The sequence below is a fragment of the Cyclopterus lumpus genome, chromosome 23 (genome assembly GCF_009769545.1).
Source record: "Cyclopterus lumpus isolate fCycLum1 chromosome 23, fCycLum1.pri, whole genome shotgun sequence".
Taxonomy (NCBI): Eukaryota; Metazoa; Chordata; class Actinopteri; order Perciformes; family Cyclopteridae; genus Cyclopterus; species Cyclopterus lumpus.
In genome coordinates, this window is record NC_046988.1 from 2,698,914 (window position 1) to 2,717,437 (window position 18,524).

The 18,524-nt window shown below is 42.2% G+C and overlaps 1 protein-coding gene across 1 annotated transcript; it reads left to right on the forward strand.

The window, feature by feature from the left end:
- Window positions 1–472: 472 nt before the first annotated feature.
- Window positions 473–18,004, forward strand: cmah (cytidine monophospho-N-acetylneuraminic acid hydroxylase). The gene is made up of 15 exons (XM_034526063.1): window positions 473–1,008; window positions 6,441–6,651; window positions 6,743–6,834; window positions 7,084–7,193; window positions 8,064–8,254; window positions 9,508–9,588; window positions 9,674–9,740; window positions 9,945–10,026; window positions 10,120–10,257; window positions 10,704–10,839; window positions 11,144–11,287; window positions 14,504–14,678; window positions 15,557–15,673; window positions 16,279–16,394; window positions 17,522–18,004. The coding sequence occupies exons 1-15, from the start codon at window positions 960–962 to the stop codon at window positions 17,637–17,639; spliced, it is 1,827 nt and encodes a 608-aa protein (XP_034381954.1). The 5' UTR covers window positions 473–959; the 3' UTR covers window positions 17,640–18,004.
- Window positions 18,005–18,524: the final 520 nt, after the last annotated feature.

Sequence of the window (18,524 nt, forward strand, 5' to 3'; positions counted from 1 at the left end):
ACATCAAGGAAAGACCTCCACTGCTCCCTGCCGGCCTAAGGGATACCCTATATTTCTGTGTTGATAAGGAAACTGATATGTCCGGTTTTAAGTGACCTTCGTGTTAAGTGAAACTACAATATTTAAGTAGACCAAATGAGAGCACTTTGCATTAGAAAAACATCACAACATACAAAACATACTTTCGTGATATCTCTTACAGCGAATGATGCAAATGAAAAGTCAAAGTCAGCTTTATTTGTCATTTCTTCGGTGTGCAAACATACAAAGATCTGAAATTGTGTTTCTCCCCTTGTCCAACATAAAGTGATAAAAGTGATATAATAATAATAATAAAAATAATTCTTATTTTGAAAACCGGATGTTGTGTCATGTGGATTTTTCCGCAAACTTTGCAAAAACCCTCGCTCGCTCCCGATCTGGTTCGTTTGAACGTGTTTACCATGAATGTCAGTATATAGGCGCAAACAAATTGTGTAAACAGCGACTAGCAGGATCGCTGTAAATTCCCTCGGCAGATAAAAAGGACGGCACCTTATAATCAAATGAATTGAGAGACTAGAGATAGTAAAGCCAACACCGATTGTCATGTTCATCCTCCCTTGAATGGCCTGAAATGGTCACATGACAGATGGAGCAAAGATAAGATAAGACCAGTCGCTATAAATCTTAACAAGCTTCAATCTTGGATCAAACTCATGACTGAGGACAGAACTGAGGCTTTCTGTCTTTTTCTTCCTTTATTTTAAGAACGACTCAACAAATAAATACAAATTATATCCAAATAAAAGAATGATATCCAAGGCTAGCCGAGGAAACACTTCTTCTTTTATCCCCTTGTCTGTACAGGTCTTGTTGTCTTGGTGTGTGCGTACAGACCTGCACTTTGAGACAAAACAAGGAGACATATACCCCGCCCATGCCAGCTCATAAGTCATACCGCTTCAATAACTATATTGATGGAGCGCCTCTTCGGAACTTCTCATGCAATAGAGCCGCATCTTCTCGGTGAGTTTCATTTGTCTTTCTGTATCCGAAAGGTCCGCAGCCAGGTGTGAGGAGGGGGTCACTCAGTCCTTGTTCCAGGTTTGTACTTTATTTTATTTGACAATAAAACCAATCAACTGGCCACACTGTTGGTTCTTTCACCTCTTATACAAGAAGCTACACCGCAAGTTAAACTGGTTACTGCTGCGTTTCACTGGTTGAACTTCAAGGAGTATTTAAGTATTTAAAACATATTTTAAACCAGAAATCTCCAATTCAGTAGCACTTACACAACGTTACAGTTTCATCATGCAATGTAGAGATTTCTGTTCTGGAAATGTGTGTAAATGACCAATTACTCTAATAAGATGATGTCTCATTTGCACATTTTAACAAACATTTACATTAATCTTCAATGTAATAAAATCCATCGACTGGGACGGTGTACTGGCCAAACTGGTTTTTTTTTTACATCTGTCTTCTCTAGGAAGCTGCACCTCAAAGGTAAACAGAAAGTTAATCATTTTAAATCTATTTCCTGGTTACTGCTGAAAGAAGTCAAAAACAGTAAAAATGTACTGAAAAGTTTCAGTTAATAATTAGTTGAATACCATTGTAATCAAAATGTCAATCAACCTACCTTGGTCAAATCTTAAACACAGGTCTATTAATTAGGTTATATTGTGGTACATAGACAGTCATTGAGGCACAACAATAGTTTTCTGGTTGAATGTTCAGCTCAAGTCTAGAAGGCCCTGCAAGTCATGAGCAGATGAACATGAATCAGAATAAGTTCAGGTATTGCACATCTTTAGCATACCACCCAAAGATCCACTAGAATGCATGAAATAACATCTACTTAAAGCAACACTTCCTGGAGGCGGACCACCATGTCTCAGCTTCACAGAATATAACCAATGTTGTCCATCTCCAGTAGGCCGGCCCTATCAACGACTATGGGCCCCACAAACCACCAGAATGCAGAGCACAACATGGGCACAACGTCAAATTAATTCCAATTTCCTAATATTTGAGCCACCAACGCGTGTGGCTGCGTGCGCAGCAAAATGTTGGTCACCCCCGGCAAAATCTCTTTCCAAGGTTTTTAGAAAAGTTGGCAGCTCTGCACCACACCACACCTTGTCCTTTGTGTATTTTGACTAGCACATAGTTTGGTATCCGTACGGTTTACGAGCCGTGTGTCCTTTAGCAGTAAGCCAAATTACCAATTACTCTAATAAGATGATGTCTCATTTGCACATTTTAACAAACATTTACATTAGACTTACAATAAAACCAATCAACTGGCCACACTGTTGGTTCTTTCACCTCTTATACAAGAAGCTACACCGCAAGTTAAACTGGTTACTGCTGCGTTTCACTGGTTGAACTTCAAGGAGTATTTAAGTATTTAAAACATATTTTAAACCAGAAATCTCCAATTCAGTAGCACTTACACAACGTTACAGTTTCATCATGCAATGTAGAGATTTCTGTTCTGGAAATGTGTGTAAATGACCAATTACTCTAATAAGATGATGTCTCATTTGCACATTTTAACAAACATTTACATTAATCTTCAATGTAATAAAATCCATCGACTGGGACGGTGTACTGGCCAAACTGTTTTTTTTTTACATCTGTCTTCTCTAGGAAGCTGCACCTCAAAGGTAAACAGAAAGTTAATCATTTTAAATCTATTTCCTGGTTACTGCTGAAAGAAGTCAAAAACAGTAAAAAATGTACTGAAAAGTTTCAGTTAATAATTAGTTGAATACCATTGTAATCAAAATGTCAATCAACCTACCTTGGTCAAATCTTAAACACAGGTCTATTAATTAGGTTATATTGTGGTACATAGACAGTCATTGAGGCACAACAATAGTTTTCTGGTTGAATGTTCAGCTCAAGTCTAGAAGGCCCTGCAAGTCATGAGCAGATGAACATGAATCAGAATAAGTTCAGGTATTGCACATCTTTAGCATACCACCCAAAGATCCACTAGAATGCATGAAATAACATCTACTTAAAGCAACACTTCCTGGAGGCGGACCACCATGTCTCAGCTTCACAGAATATAACCAATGTTGTCCATCTCCAGTAGGCCGGCCCTATCAACGACTATGGGCCCCACAAACCACCAGAATGCAGAGCACAACATGGGCACAACGTCAAATTAATTCCAATTTCCTAATATTTGAGCCACCAACGCGTGTGGCTGCGTGCGCAGCAAAATGTTGGTCACCCCCGGCAAAATCTCTTTCCAAGGTTTTTAGAAAAGTTGGCAGCTCTGCACCACACCACACCTTGTCCTTTGTGTATTTTGACTAGCACATAGTTTGGTATCCGTACGGTTTACGAGCCGTGTGTCCTTTAGCAGTAAGCCAAATTACCAATTACTCTAATAAGATGATGTCTCATTTGCACATTTTAACAAACATTTACATTAGACTTACAATAAAACCAATCAACTGGCCACACTGTTGGTTCTTTCACCTCTTATACAAGAAGCTACACCGCAAGTTAAACTGGTTACTGCTGCGTTTCACTGGTTGAACTTCAAGGAGTATTTAAGTATTTAAAACATATTTTAAACCAGAAATCTCCAATTCAGTAGCACTTACACAACGTTACAGTTTCATCATGCAATGTAGAGATTTCTGTTCTGGAAATGTGTGTAAATGACCAATTACTCTAATAAGATGATGTCTCATTTGCACATTTTAACAAACATTTACATTAATCTTCAATGTAATAAAATCCATCGACTGGGACGGTGTACTGGCCAAACTGTTTTTTTTTTACATCTGTCTTCTCTAGGAAGCTGCACCTCAAAGGTAAACAGAAAGTTAATCATTTTAAATCTATTTCCTGGTTACTGCTGAAAGAAGTCAAAAACAGTAAAAAATGTACTGAAAAGTTTCAGTTAATAATTAGTTGAATACCATTGTAATCAAAATGTCAATCAACCTACCTTGGTCAAATCTTAAACACAGGTCTATTAATTAGGTTATATTGTGGTACATAGACAGTCATTGAGGCACAACAATAGTTTTCTGGTTGAATGTTCAGCTCAAGTCTAGAAGGCCCTGCAAGTCATGAGCAGATGAACATGAATCAGAATAAGTTCAGGTATTGCACATCTTTAGCATACCACCCAAAGATCCACTAGAATGCATGAAATAACATCTACTTAAACCAACACTTCCTGGAGGCGGACCACCATGTCTCAGCTTCACAGAATATAACCAATGTTGTCCATCTCCAGTAGGCCGGCCCTATCAACGACTATGGGCCCCACAAACCACCAGAATGCAGAGCACAACATGGGCACAACGTCAAATTAATTCCAATTTCCTGATATTTGAGCCACCAACGCGTGTGGCTGCGTGCGCAGCAAAATGTTGGTCACCCCCGACAAAATCTCACTCCAAGGTTTTTAGAAAAGTTGGCAGCTCTGCACCACACCACACCTTGTCCTTTGTGTATTTTGACTAGCACATAGTTTGGTATCCGTACGGCTTGTACGGTGTGTCCTTTAGCAGTAAGCCATCTTGCACTGTGAGTGTAGCTTGTTCTTGCTAGTAGCTCTTTAGCACATGTTCCTGCCTTCCGTGTACGCGCCATCCTTGTGCCCAGTGTCATGACACGTGAGCAGACACTGTCAGCTTTTAGCTGCTCCCTCAGATTTTCCATGTCAATGGAATTGGTATATTTTGCATAACATAGTCCGCATAGATGTTGGTGCTCTCCATCAGCTCATGTTCTTGTGTGGACATACGTGAGTCCACAGATGAGTGTGACAGTGTGTCGGCTGTCCAAAGTGACTTTCCAGGCACATGTGAGATGGAGTATGTGTAGTGCATCAGTCTCATCCTGAAGCACTGGATCCTTGGTGGAAGAAGATCAAGTGCTTGTGTTCCAAGCAGGTTGACGAGAGGTTTATGGTCGGTCTCCAGGTAGAAATGATTCCCTATCAAAAAATCCCGGGAACCGTTCACAGGCCCATGAGAGACCCAGAGCCTCCTTTCCTCCTTATCCGCCAAGTGAGGAATAAACTTTCCCAGCTGATTGACCATCCCGAGAAAACTCCTCAACTCACTGAAAGTTGTGGGCGCCTTCATCTCCATGATGGCCTCGTTTTCCTTGGATCGGGGCGGATGCCCGTGGCTGTGATGATGTGACCCAAGAATACCTGGGCCCTATTTCTCGTACCTGGCTAACAAATAGCGGGATCATTTTCAGGATAAGATTCAAGTTTGGCAAAATCACCATAGCAACACATCCAAAGATGTTAACCTGCTCCAGCGCAGGCTCATTCAGTCTAGCTGGATAAACTGGCCACTCCCCCTAAAGAAAATGGCAGCTCCCTTCCTCAGAGATCCCATTTATGAAGCAGCGATATTAGTTAGATTAGCGTTTAATAGGATGAGAGTTCTTATCACGGGATGATGACGTCCTATACGAGCGCTATCAATTCTGCCGACAAGGAATCATTTATTTAAAGACCTTCTCGAGCCGTACATTGAACACCACACGCCGCAGCCGGGCATTGACTGTCTCACATACTGTATACAGAACCTTGTGGTACATTGTTGACCGCCAGCAGGCACATTTAAAGAAATATAATCGGATTGATTGGGGTGATGAGGCACTTAAAATTAGCCGATACATTTTCCCAACACTGATGCTGCGTTCACACCAAAAGCGCTGCGAGTAGATTCCATGAAAGTCGATGCACGGACGAATGGATGCGAATAAAGATATAAAGATATCTAGATGTAGTCGGTGAAAGTCACTGAGCTGTGTGAGCCGACGGGTGATGTTATCTATAGATATCTATCTCCTTTGGCGGTGAGGGCCAAAGTCTCCAACGTTGATTGCTCTGATCTTCGGCCAGTAAAACCAAATCTATCTGTGTGGCTGAAAGCCAAGTGTGAAAATATCTTGTTTTCTAATCTGGGTGAACCGACCCCTTGAAGCATTGTGATGGTGCATTTCTATATATATATATATATATATATATATATATATATATATATATATATATATATATATATATTATATATATATATATATATATTCACCTGGTTTACTTCACAGCTCGCTGTTGGGTTGCTTGCTTCCCAGTTGGAAACATGCAGGCGACTGGAATCTTTATTTCTTGGCTGATGTGCCGAGGCAATCACTCCAAGTGGTCGTCCCTCACCAGACACGAAGACTGATAGATAACATATTTTGTATTGAATGCTGTGAACTGAAAATACATGTTTCTATAACTTCAGTATTAAAATCATGCTTTTAGACATTTATTTTAAAAAGCAGGGCCTCCCAAATCAGTTCCCCGACAAAGTCAATCAGCTGCACTCTCAGGTGAGCTTCCTTGTTATAGACTCTGCCCTGTGCCTTTGTCCTAATAGTAGGCTGCCTGTTACCTGCCTTCCCACATTTAGGAGAAATGACCTCTCAAAGAGCAATGGTGGCGCTGGCACTGGATGCTGCAACAGTCTGCTCACTCAAAGAGGGAGTCAACTTCCAGAAGAACCCGGAGGACGGTAAATGCTACATCATATTCAAGAGCGACAAGGGCCTTAAAGCATGCAAGAACCAATGCAAACACCAAGGGGGCGTGTTCATCAGGGACATCGAAGACCTGGACGGCAGGTGAGGTCGTTCTGGCAGAATGAGCCCACAGCGGGGAACACGACGTGTTCACCGAACTCCACGGTACTGACGGGATGCTCTGTTCCCACAGGACCGTTAAATGCACCAAGCACAACTGGAAGTTAAACGTGTCAACAATGAAATATGTGAATCCACCAGACAGCTTCTTGCAGGACGAGCTCGGTGAGTGCTGCTAAAATCATATTCTTTACGTGGGATTTCATGTTGCAGATTTTGTATGCAGATCATACGTAAATCATGCTTTGCCTGCTTCTTGAAAGTCTGTGCATGCTTGATTAATTATGCATACTTCTAATTCTTAATATGTACAGCTCCACAAAAAGTACAGGGTTGTTTTTTTTAATCTCTCAAAAATGTGAGATTAATATAACGGATCGCTGCATATCCAGCTGAGCATTATGTCACTTCCAGAGGTAGAGCTGTTGGATGATGGGGGGCTTCAGTTGGTCGAGTTGAGCCCCATCGACCCCTGGCTGGCTGACCCTCGAGAGCCTGTGGAGCTCCAGGGAGGAGAAGTGGAAGTATGTATCCTGCTCTTCACACAATCCCCTTTTACACCTTTAAAAAGAGTCACGTGCACTGCAAGCTGGAACATGCTGACATGGTGCAGACAACCGCCGCTCTGCTCACTCCTCCCTTGACATAACATACATATCATAAAACGACACATATACATATTTTGCTCTTTTGCTGAGCTGGGCTATAACCACACTGTGGTGTGGCTCTAATGTATTCATTTACATTCCAGGTAACTTAAACTTAAACTTTCAACCGCAGTGAAAAGACATTCTTTCAAAACACACACAAAGATTTATTTGCCAACGACTTCAAAAGAATAAACCACACTGGAATCTGACATGTTAATTTCTCACTGTATTATGTTATGATACCGCAATAAAGTTGAATCTGAACCTGAATGAAGACCACATCTATCGTGCACTTAAGATAAGATAAGATAATCCTTTATTAGTCCCTCAGTGGGGAAATTACAGGACTGCATTCATAACTCTACGCTCATAGCCATGCCTGTGAGGACAAACACCCGAAACATTTGTGAATCACGGAGTAATCTTGGCTCATATCTACGAGCAGCAAATAGAACGTTAGCCTGTTTACGTCTTTCATTTATTAACCAATCAGCAAGGTGGGACGTGAATAAGTAAACACCTAAACAGGTACAGTTCAGGAGGGAAGTCACACGTGCGAGTAATCTTGATAACTCGATAAATCGTGTTGTGGATGCAGAAAAAAGGGTATCCGGAAGTGTAAATCATTCTCTGGTGAAAGCCGTGTAGGTATACAAACAATACAGGCTCCAGAGGTCATGACTTAAGCCAGGGTCGTCAGATATGTCCATTGTGACACGACACAACTGTGAACTTCCCACCCAGGTAACGTACTTCACCCACGCCTGCATGGAGCTGAAGCTGGGCCAGAGGCGGTTCATGTTCGATCCGTGGCTGAAGGGTCCTGCGTTCGCCAGAGGCTGGTGGCTTCTCCATGAGCCTCCAGCAGACTCCCTGGACAGAATGTGTGCAGCAGATCTCATCTACATCAGCCATATGCACTCTGACCACCTCAGGTAAACTTTGCCTGTCTCTACCCCCGCAAAGCCGTCACATGACTCAAATGTCTTTGTCTGTATAGTCTGCAACTTCAGGGGTTACTGAGATTTACCAAGACAACCGTGTATAATAGCCTCTTCCTGCTTGGTTCGTGTTTGAAAATACAGACTTTTGTATTTTGTCATATTTCCTCTGAGCTCCAGATGGGCCTTTATGTTGTAACAATTCTCCCTCCTAATAAAACATAAGGGGAAAAGTACAACGCTATTTTAAAGGATTGGGCGGATCTGATATTGAGTGTTGTGTCCCTGCTTGATATGATTGAAAACCACCACGAACGGCAAATGCGAAATATTCCTAAAAGAAACCAAACAGTCAATTGCAGACACCAACATGTTATTATTAAAGCAAAATCAATGCGGCATATGCTGCAACACACAAAACGAACATGCATAACAAACAATTAACCGCTCCCAAAGTATAGTTCCATCCCCAGATCCCGAAGTCTCTTAATGTCCCCAAAAGAAAGTCAATGACAGAACAACCCCCCAAAAGCCGGCAAACAAAGTTCAAGACAGGCGGAAACGTGGCGAGACCCGATGACAAATAATAATAATAATAATAATAATAACAACAATAATCATACATTATCCTATTTAAACTTGGGCTCACGCTTCAGGCCACTGATAATCTTACAGGTACGGCACATTAAGTGAGCAAAGTCAGTGGTTAGCAGTCTTTCAATCAGTGGGTTGGCAGTTCAATCCCCGCCAGAGACAGAGACAGAGATATGCGATCATTCAAATGTAATGCTTGAATGCAGACAAGATTGAGACTTAGACTAGCTCTGCTGGTTCTTCCAGTCGGATGGATTATGGGATTTATAAATGTGTTGTTACGTGCAGGTTTGTTTTTGTTTGCAACTGAGTGTAGGTGGATGACATTAGCGAAGTTCAGATCGTCTAGTTAGGAGCACGCCGTCCACCTTGTTCCACATTTTTGGCCCATGACCCAGTCCACTGCCAGGAGAAAGAGCATGGGGGGCAGCACCAGTGGCCGGTGTGCACTTCTCTACATGACGAGTGTTGGTACATCCACTGTATGATGGCAGAGGAACTTTTCTGGAATGCCATAATGTCCCATGAGAGCCATACGGGTGTTCCAGTCCATTCTGTAGGAACCCTGTGATGTTCCAATAAGGGTGTCGACATTCAGACAATGTATGTTGCCCTGGGATTTTTAAATCTTTTGCATCTTTTTACTTTTTTAGTTACCCAACACTGAAAGTCCTGTCGGAGCGGAGGCCAGATATCCCGATTTATGTTGGTGACACATCGAGACCTGTCTTTTGGTCAGTAAAAGTGATGCAATTATTATGTTAAAACGTACTCTTTGAATTAGTCTTAAACAACTCTCTCTTGGTCTTGATGCAACAGGTATTTGGAGCAAAGCCAAGTCAAGCTGACCAACATCAACGTTGTTCCTTTTGGTGTCTGGAAAAATGTAACTCACTGCTGCTCACATCTGGTCAAAGGGCAACGGCCAAAAGTCTTTCATACAATGTTTTTTTATTTTTATAAACTGTTATAATAAAATAGAAATGAAAATACTCTGCTACAGTAAAACTCTCAACACTGTAATTATTCTATTCTCGTGACTAATAACAGTATTGTGATTTCCGTTACCCTGACCCTTATTTTCTATCAGATTGACGAAGACCTGAGGTTCATGATCCTGATGGATGGAGTGCATCCTGAAATCGACACCTGCATCATTGTTGAATATAAAGGTGGATGCTTTTCAATGCTTTTCATATATTAAATACCAGTTGCCGACTAAAACATTCATATGAATACATTTTTCGAATGTGTGTTGATTGCAGGTCACGTGATCCTGAACACTGTGGACTGCACCAGGCCAAACGGAGGCAGGTTACCACAGAATGTGGACCTGATGATGAGCGACTTCGCTGGGGGGGCGTCTGGATTCCCCATGACCTTCTCCGGTGGGAAATACAGTGGTGAGGCTCACTTCAGTCCATCACTGCTCACCACACCTCAGCTTACATTTGATTTGAACTGAAACTCCGGAAAGATACATTTATAGCTCTGTGACAGGTTTAAAAATCCATTATTCAGTCATGGAGCAACATAGACATTAAACACTTTTTATAAAAGAAATGTTCTGTTGCTTTTGGAAATGTGATCATGCTTATTCTGAACACCATAGACACATTGGTTACTATATTGGTTGCTCCATGTTTTCAGGTACATGTATATACCTTCCAAGGTTTATATTGTACATGTAAGTTAAAGAATGTCGTATTTTAAGTTTTGCTGTATAGCCAATTAAAGTTTAAACTGTAAAAAAACAATACCAAATATAGTTGCAGTCCAGCCAAGGTCAGTATGTACCATGCTGCTGACATTAAGATGAGAACACCATCATCTTTATGTCTGTGCCCAGATTCCTGGAAGGCATCGTTTATCAAGAACGAAAGAAAGAAGCTGCTGAATTACAAAGCTCTGCTGGTGAAGTCCCTGCAGCCGGCGATCTACTGCCCCTTCGCTGGCTATTTTGTGGAGGCTCATCCGTCCGACAGGTAGAGTTTGTACAATGGGGTCGGCCAGGATCTATACAATAACAGTGGATGATAAAATGAACTACAGCCAAGGAGAAACTGGTTTGAATGGTCTCAGTTGATGCAGCTGGTATTTTCAGCTTAATATCAGACTTGCTTAAGAGTTTATTTTGGAAAACAAACGAAAACATGAATATGAATAAACATGAATAAAAAGTAACTGTAACTGCTCAGCAGTAACTTCCTGTACCTGATTTAGTGGTATTCTTGGATACTTTGTACAGTTGTCTGTTTGTCTATGTCTCTACTGTATGTGTGTGTACAGATACATAAGGGAAACAAATGTGAAGAACAGTTCCGAGGACCTCAATGCGCTCATCAATAAGTTCTCACCAGACATCAAGACATGGACGCCTAGGCCAGGCGCCGTGCTGGACCTTGGACTGGCTCTGAGAGACCCCACTAACAGGTTGTCAACCCCTGAATATATTGTTTACTCAGTCAGGACATTACTACTCGAGAAATCACCAAACACACATAAGGCAGTGTTCAAAGTGATCGTTTTGATTTGGCCATAATTTCTACTTGGTATAATAATGTTCTATCGATGTCTTTTGGTATGTGGGAACATGTTGGCATTGCCACGACAAATAATCCAACAAGCCCAACAGTGTATCCACTATCTAAACCACATTCAACACATCTGAAATGTAATTTACAATCTTATATTGCACAGGAAACATATCCATGCACAGTACAGCACAGTACAGCACGGTACAGCACGGTAGAGCACGGTAGAGCACGGTAGAGCACGGTACAGCGCGATAGAGTGCGGTACAGAATGATACAACACGGTACAACACGGTACAGAACGGTACAACATGGTACAACACGGTACAGCACGATACAGAGCGGTACAACATGGTACAACATGGTACAACATGGTACAGCGCGATACAGAGCGGTACAACATGGTACAACACGGTACAGAGCGGTACAACATGGTACAACATGGTACAACATGGTACAGCGCGATACAGAGCGGTACAACATGGTACAACATGGTACAACATGGTACAACACGGTACAACACGGTACAGAGCGGTACAACATGGTACAACATGGTACAGTTCGATACAGAGCGGTACAACATGGTACAACATGGTACAACATGGTACAACATGGTACAACACGGTACAACACGGTACAGAGCGGTACAACATGGTACAACATGGTACAACACGGTACAACACGGTACAGAGCGGTACAACATGGTACAACATGGTACAACATGGTACAGTTCGATACAGAGCGATACAACATGGTACAACATGGTACAGTTCGATACAGAGCGATACAACATGGTACAGCACGATACAGAGCGATACAACATGGTACAACATGGTACAGCGCGATACAGAGCGGTACAACATGGTACAACATGGTACAACATGGTACAACATGGTACAGCGCGATACAGAGCGGTACAACATGGTACAACATGGTACAGCGCGATACAGAGCGGTACAACATGGTACAGCGCGATACAGAGCGGTACAACATGGTACAGCGCGATACAGAGCGGTACAACATGGTACAACATGGTACAGTGCGATACAGAGCGGTACAACATGGTACAACATGGTACAACATGGTACAGCGCGATACAGAGCGGTACAACATGGTACAACATGGTACAGCGCGATACAGAGCGGTACAACATGGTACAGCGCGATACAGAGCGGTACAACATGGTACAGCGCGATACAGAGCGATACAACATGGTACAACATGGTACAGTGCGATACAGAGCGGTACAACATGGTACAGTACGATACAGAGCGGTACAACATGGTACAACATGGTACAGCACGATACAGAGCGGTACAACATGGTACAACATGGTACAGAGCGGTACAACATGGTACAACATGGTACAGCGCGATACAGAGCGGTACAACATGGTACAGCACGATACAGAGCGGTACAACATGGTACAACATGGTACAACATGGTACAGCGCGATACAGAGCGGTACAACATGGTACAACATGGTACAGCGCGATACAGAGCGGTACAACATGGTACAACATGGTACAGCGCGATACAGAGCGATACAACATGGTACAGCGCGATACAGAGCGGTACAACATGGTACAGCGCGATACAGAGCGGTACAACATGGTACAACATGGTACAGCACGATACAGAGCGGTACAACATGGTACAACATGGTACAGAGCGGTACAACATGGTACAACATGGTACAGCGCGATACAGAGCGGTACAACATGGTACAGCACGATACAGAGCGGTACAACATGGTACAGCGCGATACAGAGCGGTACAACATGGTACAGCGCGATACAGAGCGGTACAACATGGTACAGCGCGATACAGAGCGATACAACATGGTACAACATGGTACAGTGCGATACAGAGCGGTACAACATGGTACAGTACGATACAGAGCGGTACAACATGGTACAACATGGTACAGCACGATACAGAGCGGTACAACATGGTACAACATGGTACAGAGCGGTACAACATGGTACAACATGGTACAGCGCGATACAGAGCGGTACAACATGGTACAGCACGATACAGAGCGGTACAACATGGTACAACATGGTACAACATGGTACAGCGCGATACAGAGCGGTACAACATGGTACAACATGGTACAGCGCGATACAGAGCGGTACAACATGGTACAACATGGTACAGCGCGATACAGAGCGATACAACATGGTACAGCGCGATACAGAGCGGTACAACATGGTACAACATGGTACAGTACGATACAGAGCGGTACAACATGGTACAACATGGTACAGAGCGGTACAACATGGTACAACATGGTACAGCGCGATACAGAGCGGTACAACATGGTACAGCACGATACAGAGCGGTACAACATGGTACAACATGGTACAACATGGTACAGAGCGGTACAACATGGTACAACATGGTACAGCGCGATACAGAGCGGTACAACATGGTACAACATGGTACAACATGGTACAGCGCGATACAGAGCGGTACAACATGGTACAACACGGTACAGCACAGTACAGCGCGATACAGAACGGTACAGAACGGTACAACACGGTACAGCACAGTACAGAAATGGTGCAATTTGGACCAGTTCAATATTAATAAACTTGAATAAAGGACTGGTTTCAGGCTTCTGTGGACTGAGTCCAGCATGTGGTCTGCAGTGCGCCATTTTAGGCAGCGAGGCTTTAAATTGGGTCAGTCGAAGACTGACGGTGATGGCATCTATTAGATAGGCAGTTACAGCTGATCTAATTTGCCAGCGTCAGTTGTCTTTTCAACTAGCATATTCAACATTTGCCAGCCAGCATTAAAAGCTTTTGCCTGGAAATAATGCATTGTTTAAAACCTTACTCAGATGACTTTGAGAGGTAATACTGCCACTGCTATCACTATAAACCGCATGAGTGGCAGGGGAGAACTGAACGCTGCACAGACTTAGCAAAAGTAACGGAGGCGGGCTGGCCTTAGCAAAAGTGCAATGTTATTATTAACAATAGCAATGGGGACCAAACTACAAAAAAACATCCAAATTGAATTGATCGTTTAAAATGCACATTTGGAGACTAATAAGTTTCATCTCATTTTCATGTGAATATTTCCTTGAATACATGACCAAACATAGTGAAGCCATCACCAATCCACCAGCCAGTGCAAAGATCTACAAGGACAGTTGGGATTTGGACACGTATGTGGATGAACTGAACAGTGCGATCAGCTGTGAGATATTTAAACATCCCAGCTGGACCCAGTTGTATTACACCTGGGCCGGCTTCCAAAACTACAACCTCGTTGTGCGGGTAAATACACTTGACAAGCAGAATCTTCTCTGGACTTTTCAAACATCTATCATGTTTTGGCCACTTTTGTCTTTTCCTTGGCGTAAACTTTCCTGAGCATTGGTGATGCATAAGGTGGTTTGACACACTTCATTCTGGTGTTTTGTTCTGGTCTGCTATCACATCAACATCCCAAGTTAAATTCCAGCCCGTGACCTTTGCACTTCATCCTGCCTTTCTCCCCTTACTTCCTATCTTGCTCTGCTTCCTCTGTCTGGCTTTTGATACAGCTTCTCCAAGCAGAGTTATTTTTAAGTTTATTTCTGTTCAAAATGAGGTTTGAGAGAACTGAGTACCTTTAAATGGTTTAAAGAAAATAACCATCCATGGCATAATGTATGCATTATCTTTATAGTATAGTTCATTTTCATGGAAAGTACATATATTGCAAGTCTAGGAGTCCACAGACTGACATGAGCCTGTACTTAGGCACAGCAACGATTTGAGCTAAACGCTAACGACAGCATGATGATATGTCGATGTTTAGCAGATATAATATTTACCATATTCACCATCTCACAGCTCACAATTGCTAATTCATACTACATATCGTTCATGGGTATGTCATTACTTCTGCTGGTATTTGGAGAGAAAATATGGGACCTATTGAAAAAGTTGGGGTACACAAAACGCTCTGAAAAAAAAATCCTCTGGGGAACAAGAATGTGTGTAAACACTTAGGTTGAAATCAAATCAAGTTACAGTGAGAGTTAAAAAAATAGCGCTCTGCTCGGCTGCTTCCTCATCTCCAACTCTCCAACTTATTAGAAGCTGAAAACTGGTCCTTCGGTTGATGTTATGTTTGATGAAATGCAACTGTCCCAACATGAACACTCCAGATGATTGAGACGGATGAGAGCTTTGAGCCCCGTGCTGACGGCTGCGACTACTTGGTGGACTTTTTGGATCTGTCGTTCCCCACAAAGAGACCCGACAGGGAGCACTCCTACATCGAGGTGAGACTCCATGGTCACGTACGTGTGGTTAGACTGGTGTTGTGTTGACACAATATCATTGAAACAGAAACATCTTTGGAGCGCTGCCAGGTGTATAGGTCCTACTCAAGGTAGGTTCTCCCTCTGTTTATCCAAGTGATCCCGGATACCGTCTCTCACCGATATCGGTATAAAAGTGTCTCTGTTAGATTCAGTCGTCACATAAATATCACACGGTCAGTGGACAGGTTTGAAGAGGGTGAAATGATATTAAAGAACCAGAATACCTTGTTTGTTTTTTCGTCACTTACAAATGGTAAGCCAGAGTTTCTATTGACGTTTTCACACAACAATCACATGCAACAATTTCAAGTCAATGAAACAGTCTCAGTGTCACATATATAACGTTCTAAGTGTTTGGGGTTTCCTACATAAGATGTCCCCTGTTCAAGCTTTCTATCTAAATCATAAACACATTTCTAATCCTGATCGGGATTCATTTGTTTTTAAAACTCCATAATTGTTTTTGACAGGACTCATTTAGTCGCGTTTTGAGAAACAAGCGGTGAGAGGCTTCCTGCTGTGACCGAGCACTAACCCGGACGGTTCTCTTTTCTTGCTTGCAGATTAAAAACCGGATTGGGGTGATAAGATACGTGGTGCTGCACGGTCTTCTCTGGGATGATCTGTACATCGGCTTCCAGAACCGCATAAGACGAGAGCCGGATGTCTACCACCACAAGTACACACAATTGATCTTTCATATCAAAAACATCAAAGTTTGTTTGTTTGAAAAGAAGATTTGAACCTGAAAATTCAAGTTTTGGTTTTGAACATTGAAAAAGTCAACAATGTATTCGAAATAAAAATAAGCGTATGAAAAGTTTTGTTGGTTTAAATATAATTTAAAAATATATGTTGTCATTTTTCAGTAGCAGATTTTATATGTTCATCTTTCAATCTTATTTTTTCGGGTTCAAATTTTTTTTGCAGGTTCAGATCTTTTTTTCAAACTATTGGCCTGGATTTGAACAGCAATTTAAACTTCCTCATTTTCAGCTTCTTCTGCCAGCTCTATGTTGAATGCCACTTCAACTTCTTTCAGTGTTGCAACTACCTCAACAACAAGCCGTTGACGGGAGCACACTTCTTGTCTTTGCGTCATTCCATTTGAAACATTTTGAAATACAGAACCAGTCAAAGGTTTGGAGTCACCTTGAATAGTTTTACACTCTAATTTGTTCGTCCATCTAATATTCATTGATCCCATTCCAACACTGCTAACCTTCTATTTATATTGTGATGTTTTAAGAATATAGCTGGAAATATTAACACACCTGTTAATATTCCATCTTTTTACAGAAACATCTTTTTTGAAATCCGCACTTTTTGACGCTAAGCTTCCACTTAATTTGACCAATGACCGGTGATTCCTTCTATTCTGATTCAACTGTTGCTCAGAGGGATCTTCTTCTCTTCCTGTTCTTTCTACTGTGTCTGGTCGACCCGTCGGACAGCGTTTTGTTCTCCGTGTCCAAAGCCTTTCATACTAAATAACTAATATGTTTGTGAAGAGGACTTTTACGACCTAAAAGCATGACAAATACATAAATAAATACGCTCTCAGCCATCTTGTAGAGAGCGGAACACGGCTGTAGTGGATCAAGTGTGTGTCCAAACCTTTGACTGGTACTGCACATCATGAGCAATTCATCTTCTGAGCCTTGTTAAACTCATGATTCAGCTTTTTATTGCATCAGATTTCGCTTAAAAAAATTGAAAATAATATGGAACACGATGAACACTATATGTTTGCTCTCCCTTTGATTCATTGCGATGCCCATTTAACGTGAAATGTTCGGTCTCCAGGTTCTGGAACCACTTCCAGACAGAGCTACCAGTTCGCGGGCCAGACTGGGACCAGTTCCTGCACCAGGAACCTGAACCACCGCTTGGGAGCCAGGGAGCCAAATGTGTCGTGTCTTGAGAGACGGATGATTTGTCTTATATTACCAGTCTAGTTTTATCTTTTATTGTTACAGAAGATAATCAATTATAATTGGGTGTGTGTGTATGTGTTTGCGTGTTAGTTCACAAAACAATCAGTGTTTAGTCAAACTAAATTACTAATCATCATGTATGATCATTTTCAGGGAGAGAAGGATTTTTTTTATAATTTATTTTCCAATGTGACCTGCAAAACGACTTAATGTGGTGTTTTTTTAAAAGATTATATTTGTCGTTTATTCCTGCCTGTTGTCATTTAATGTGTCTAGTTGTATCTATTCATAATCAATCAATGTATTCAGTTTCAGAAATAAATTGCCTTACTTGGTCCTCTCCTCTTCATCATTTACATGGTCATGGTCTTAACTTCCACTGTTACGCTGACGACACCCAACATTACTTCTCACCTCAGTCACCCACTCCACTCTCACCACCTGTCTCACTGATACAAAATTAGAAGTTTCTGAAACTCAACTACAATAAATCAGAAATACTCATCATCGGCCCCAACTCCCTTACCCGCTCAGCCCAGACCTTCTCTCTCGATATTGATGGCTCCATCGTCACCCCACCACCCAGGTCCGCAACCTCGGTATCATCCTCGACCCCGCCCTCTCTTTCCTACCCCACGCCAACCACATCACCAAAACTGCCTTCTTTCATCTCAGGAACATTGCACGCCTCCGGCCCTCCCTGTCCTCTGCCTCCACTGAAATTCTTATCCATGCCCTCATAACCTCCAGACTTGACTACTGCAACAGCACCTCTTCGGCTCTCCCAACAAAATTCTCAATAAACTTCAGTATGCTCAGAACTCTGCTGCTGGACTGCTCACCTCCCCCTGCCGCTATGACCACATCACCCC

What these genes read in the sequence shown, in the direction of transcription:
- cmah (XM_034526063.1), top strand. Translation starts at nt 960, where the DNA reads ATGGAGCGCCTCTTCGGAACTTCTCATGCAATAGAGCCGCATCTTCTC. An exon ending in ATCGAAGACCTGGACGGCAG is followed by an intron (nt 6,652 to 6,742) that starts GTGAGGTCGTTC and finishes CTGTTCCCACAG; the next exon opens with GACCGTTAAATGCACCAAGC. An exon ending in CTCCGGTGGGAAATACAGTG is followed by an intron (nt 10,258 to 10,703) that starts GTGAGGCTCACT and finishes GTCTGTGCCCAG; the next exon opens with ATTCCTGGAAGGCATCGTTT.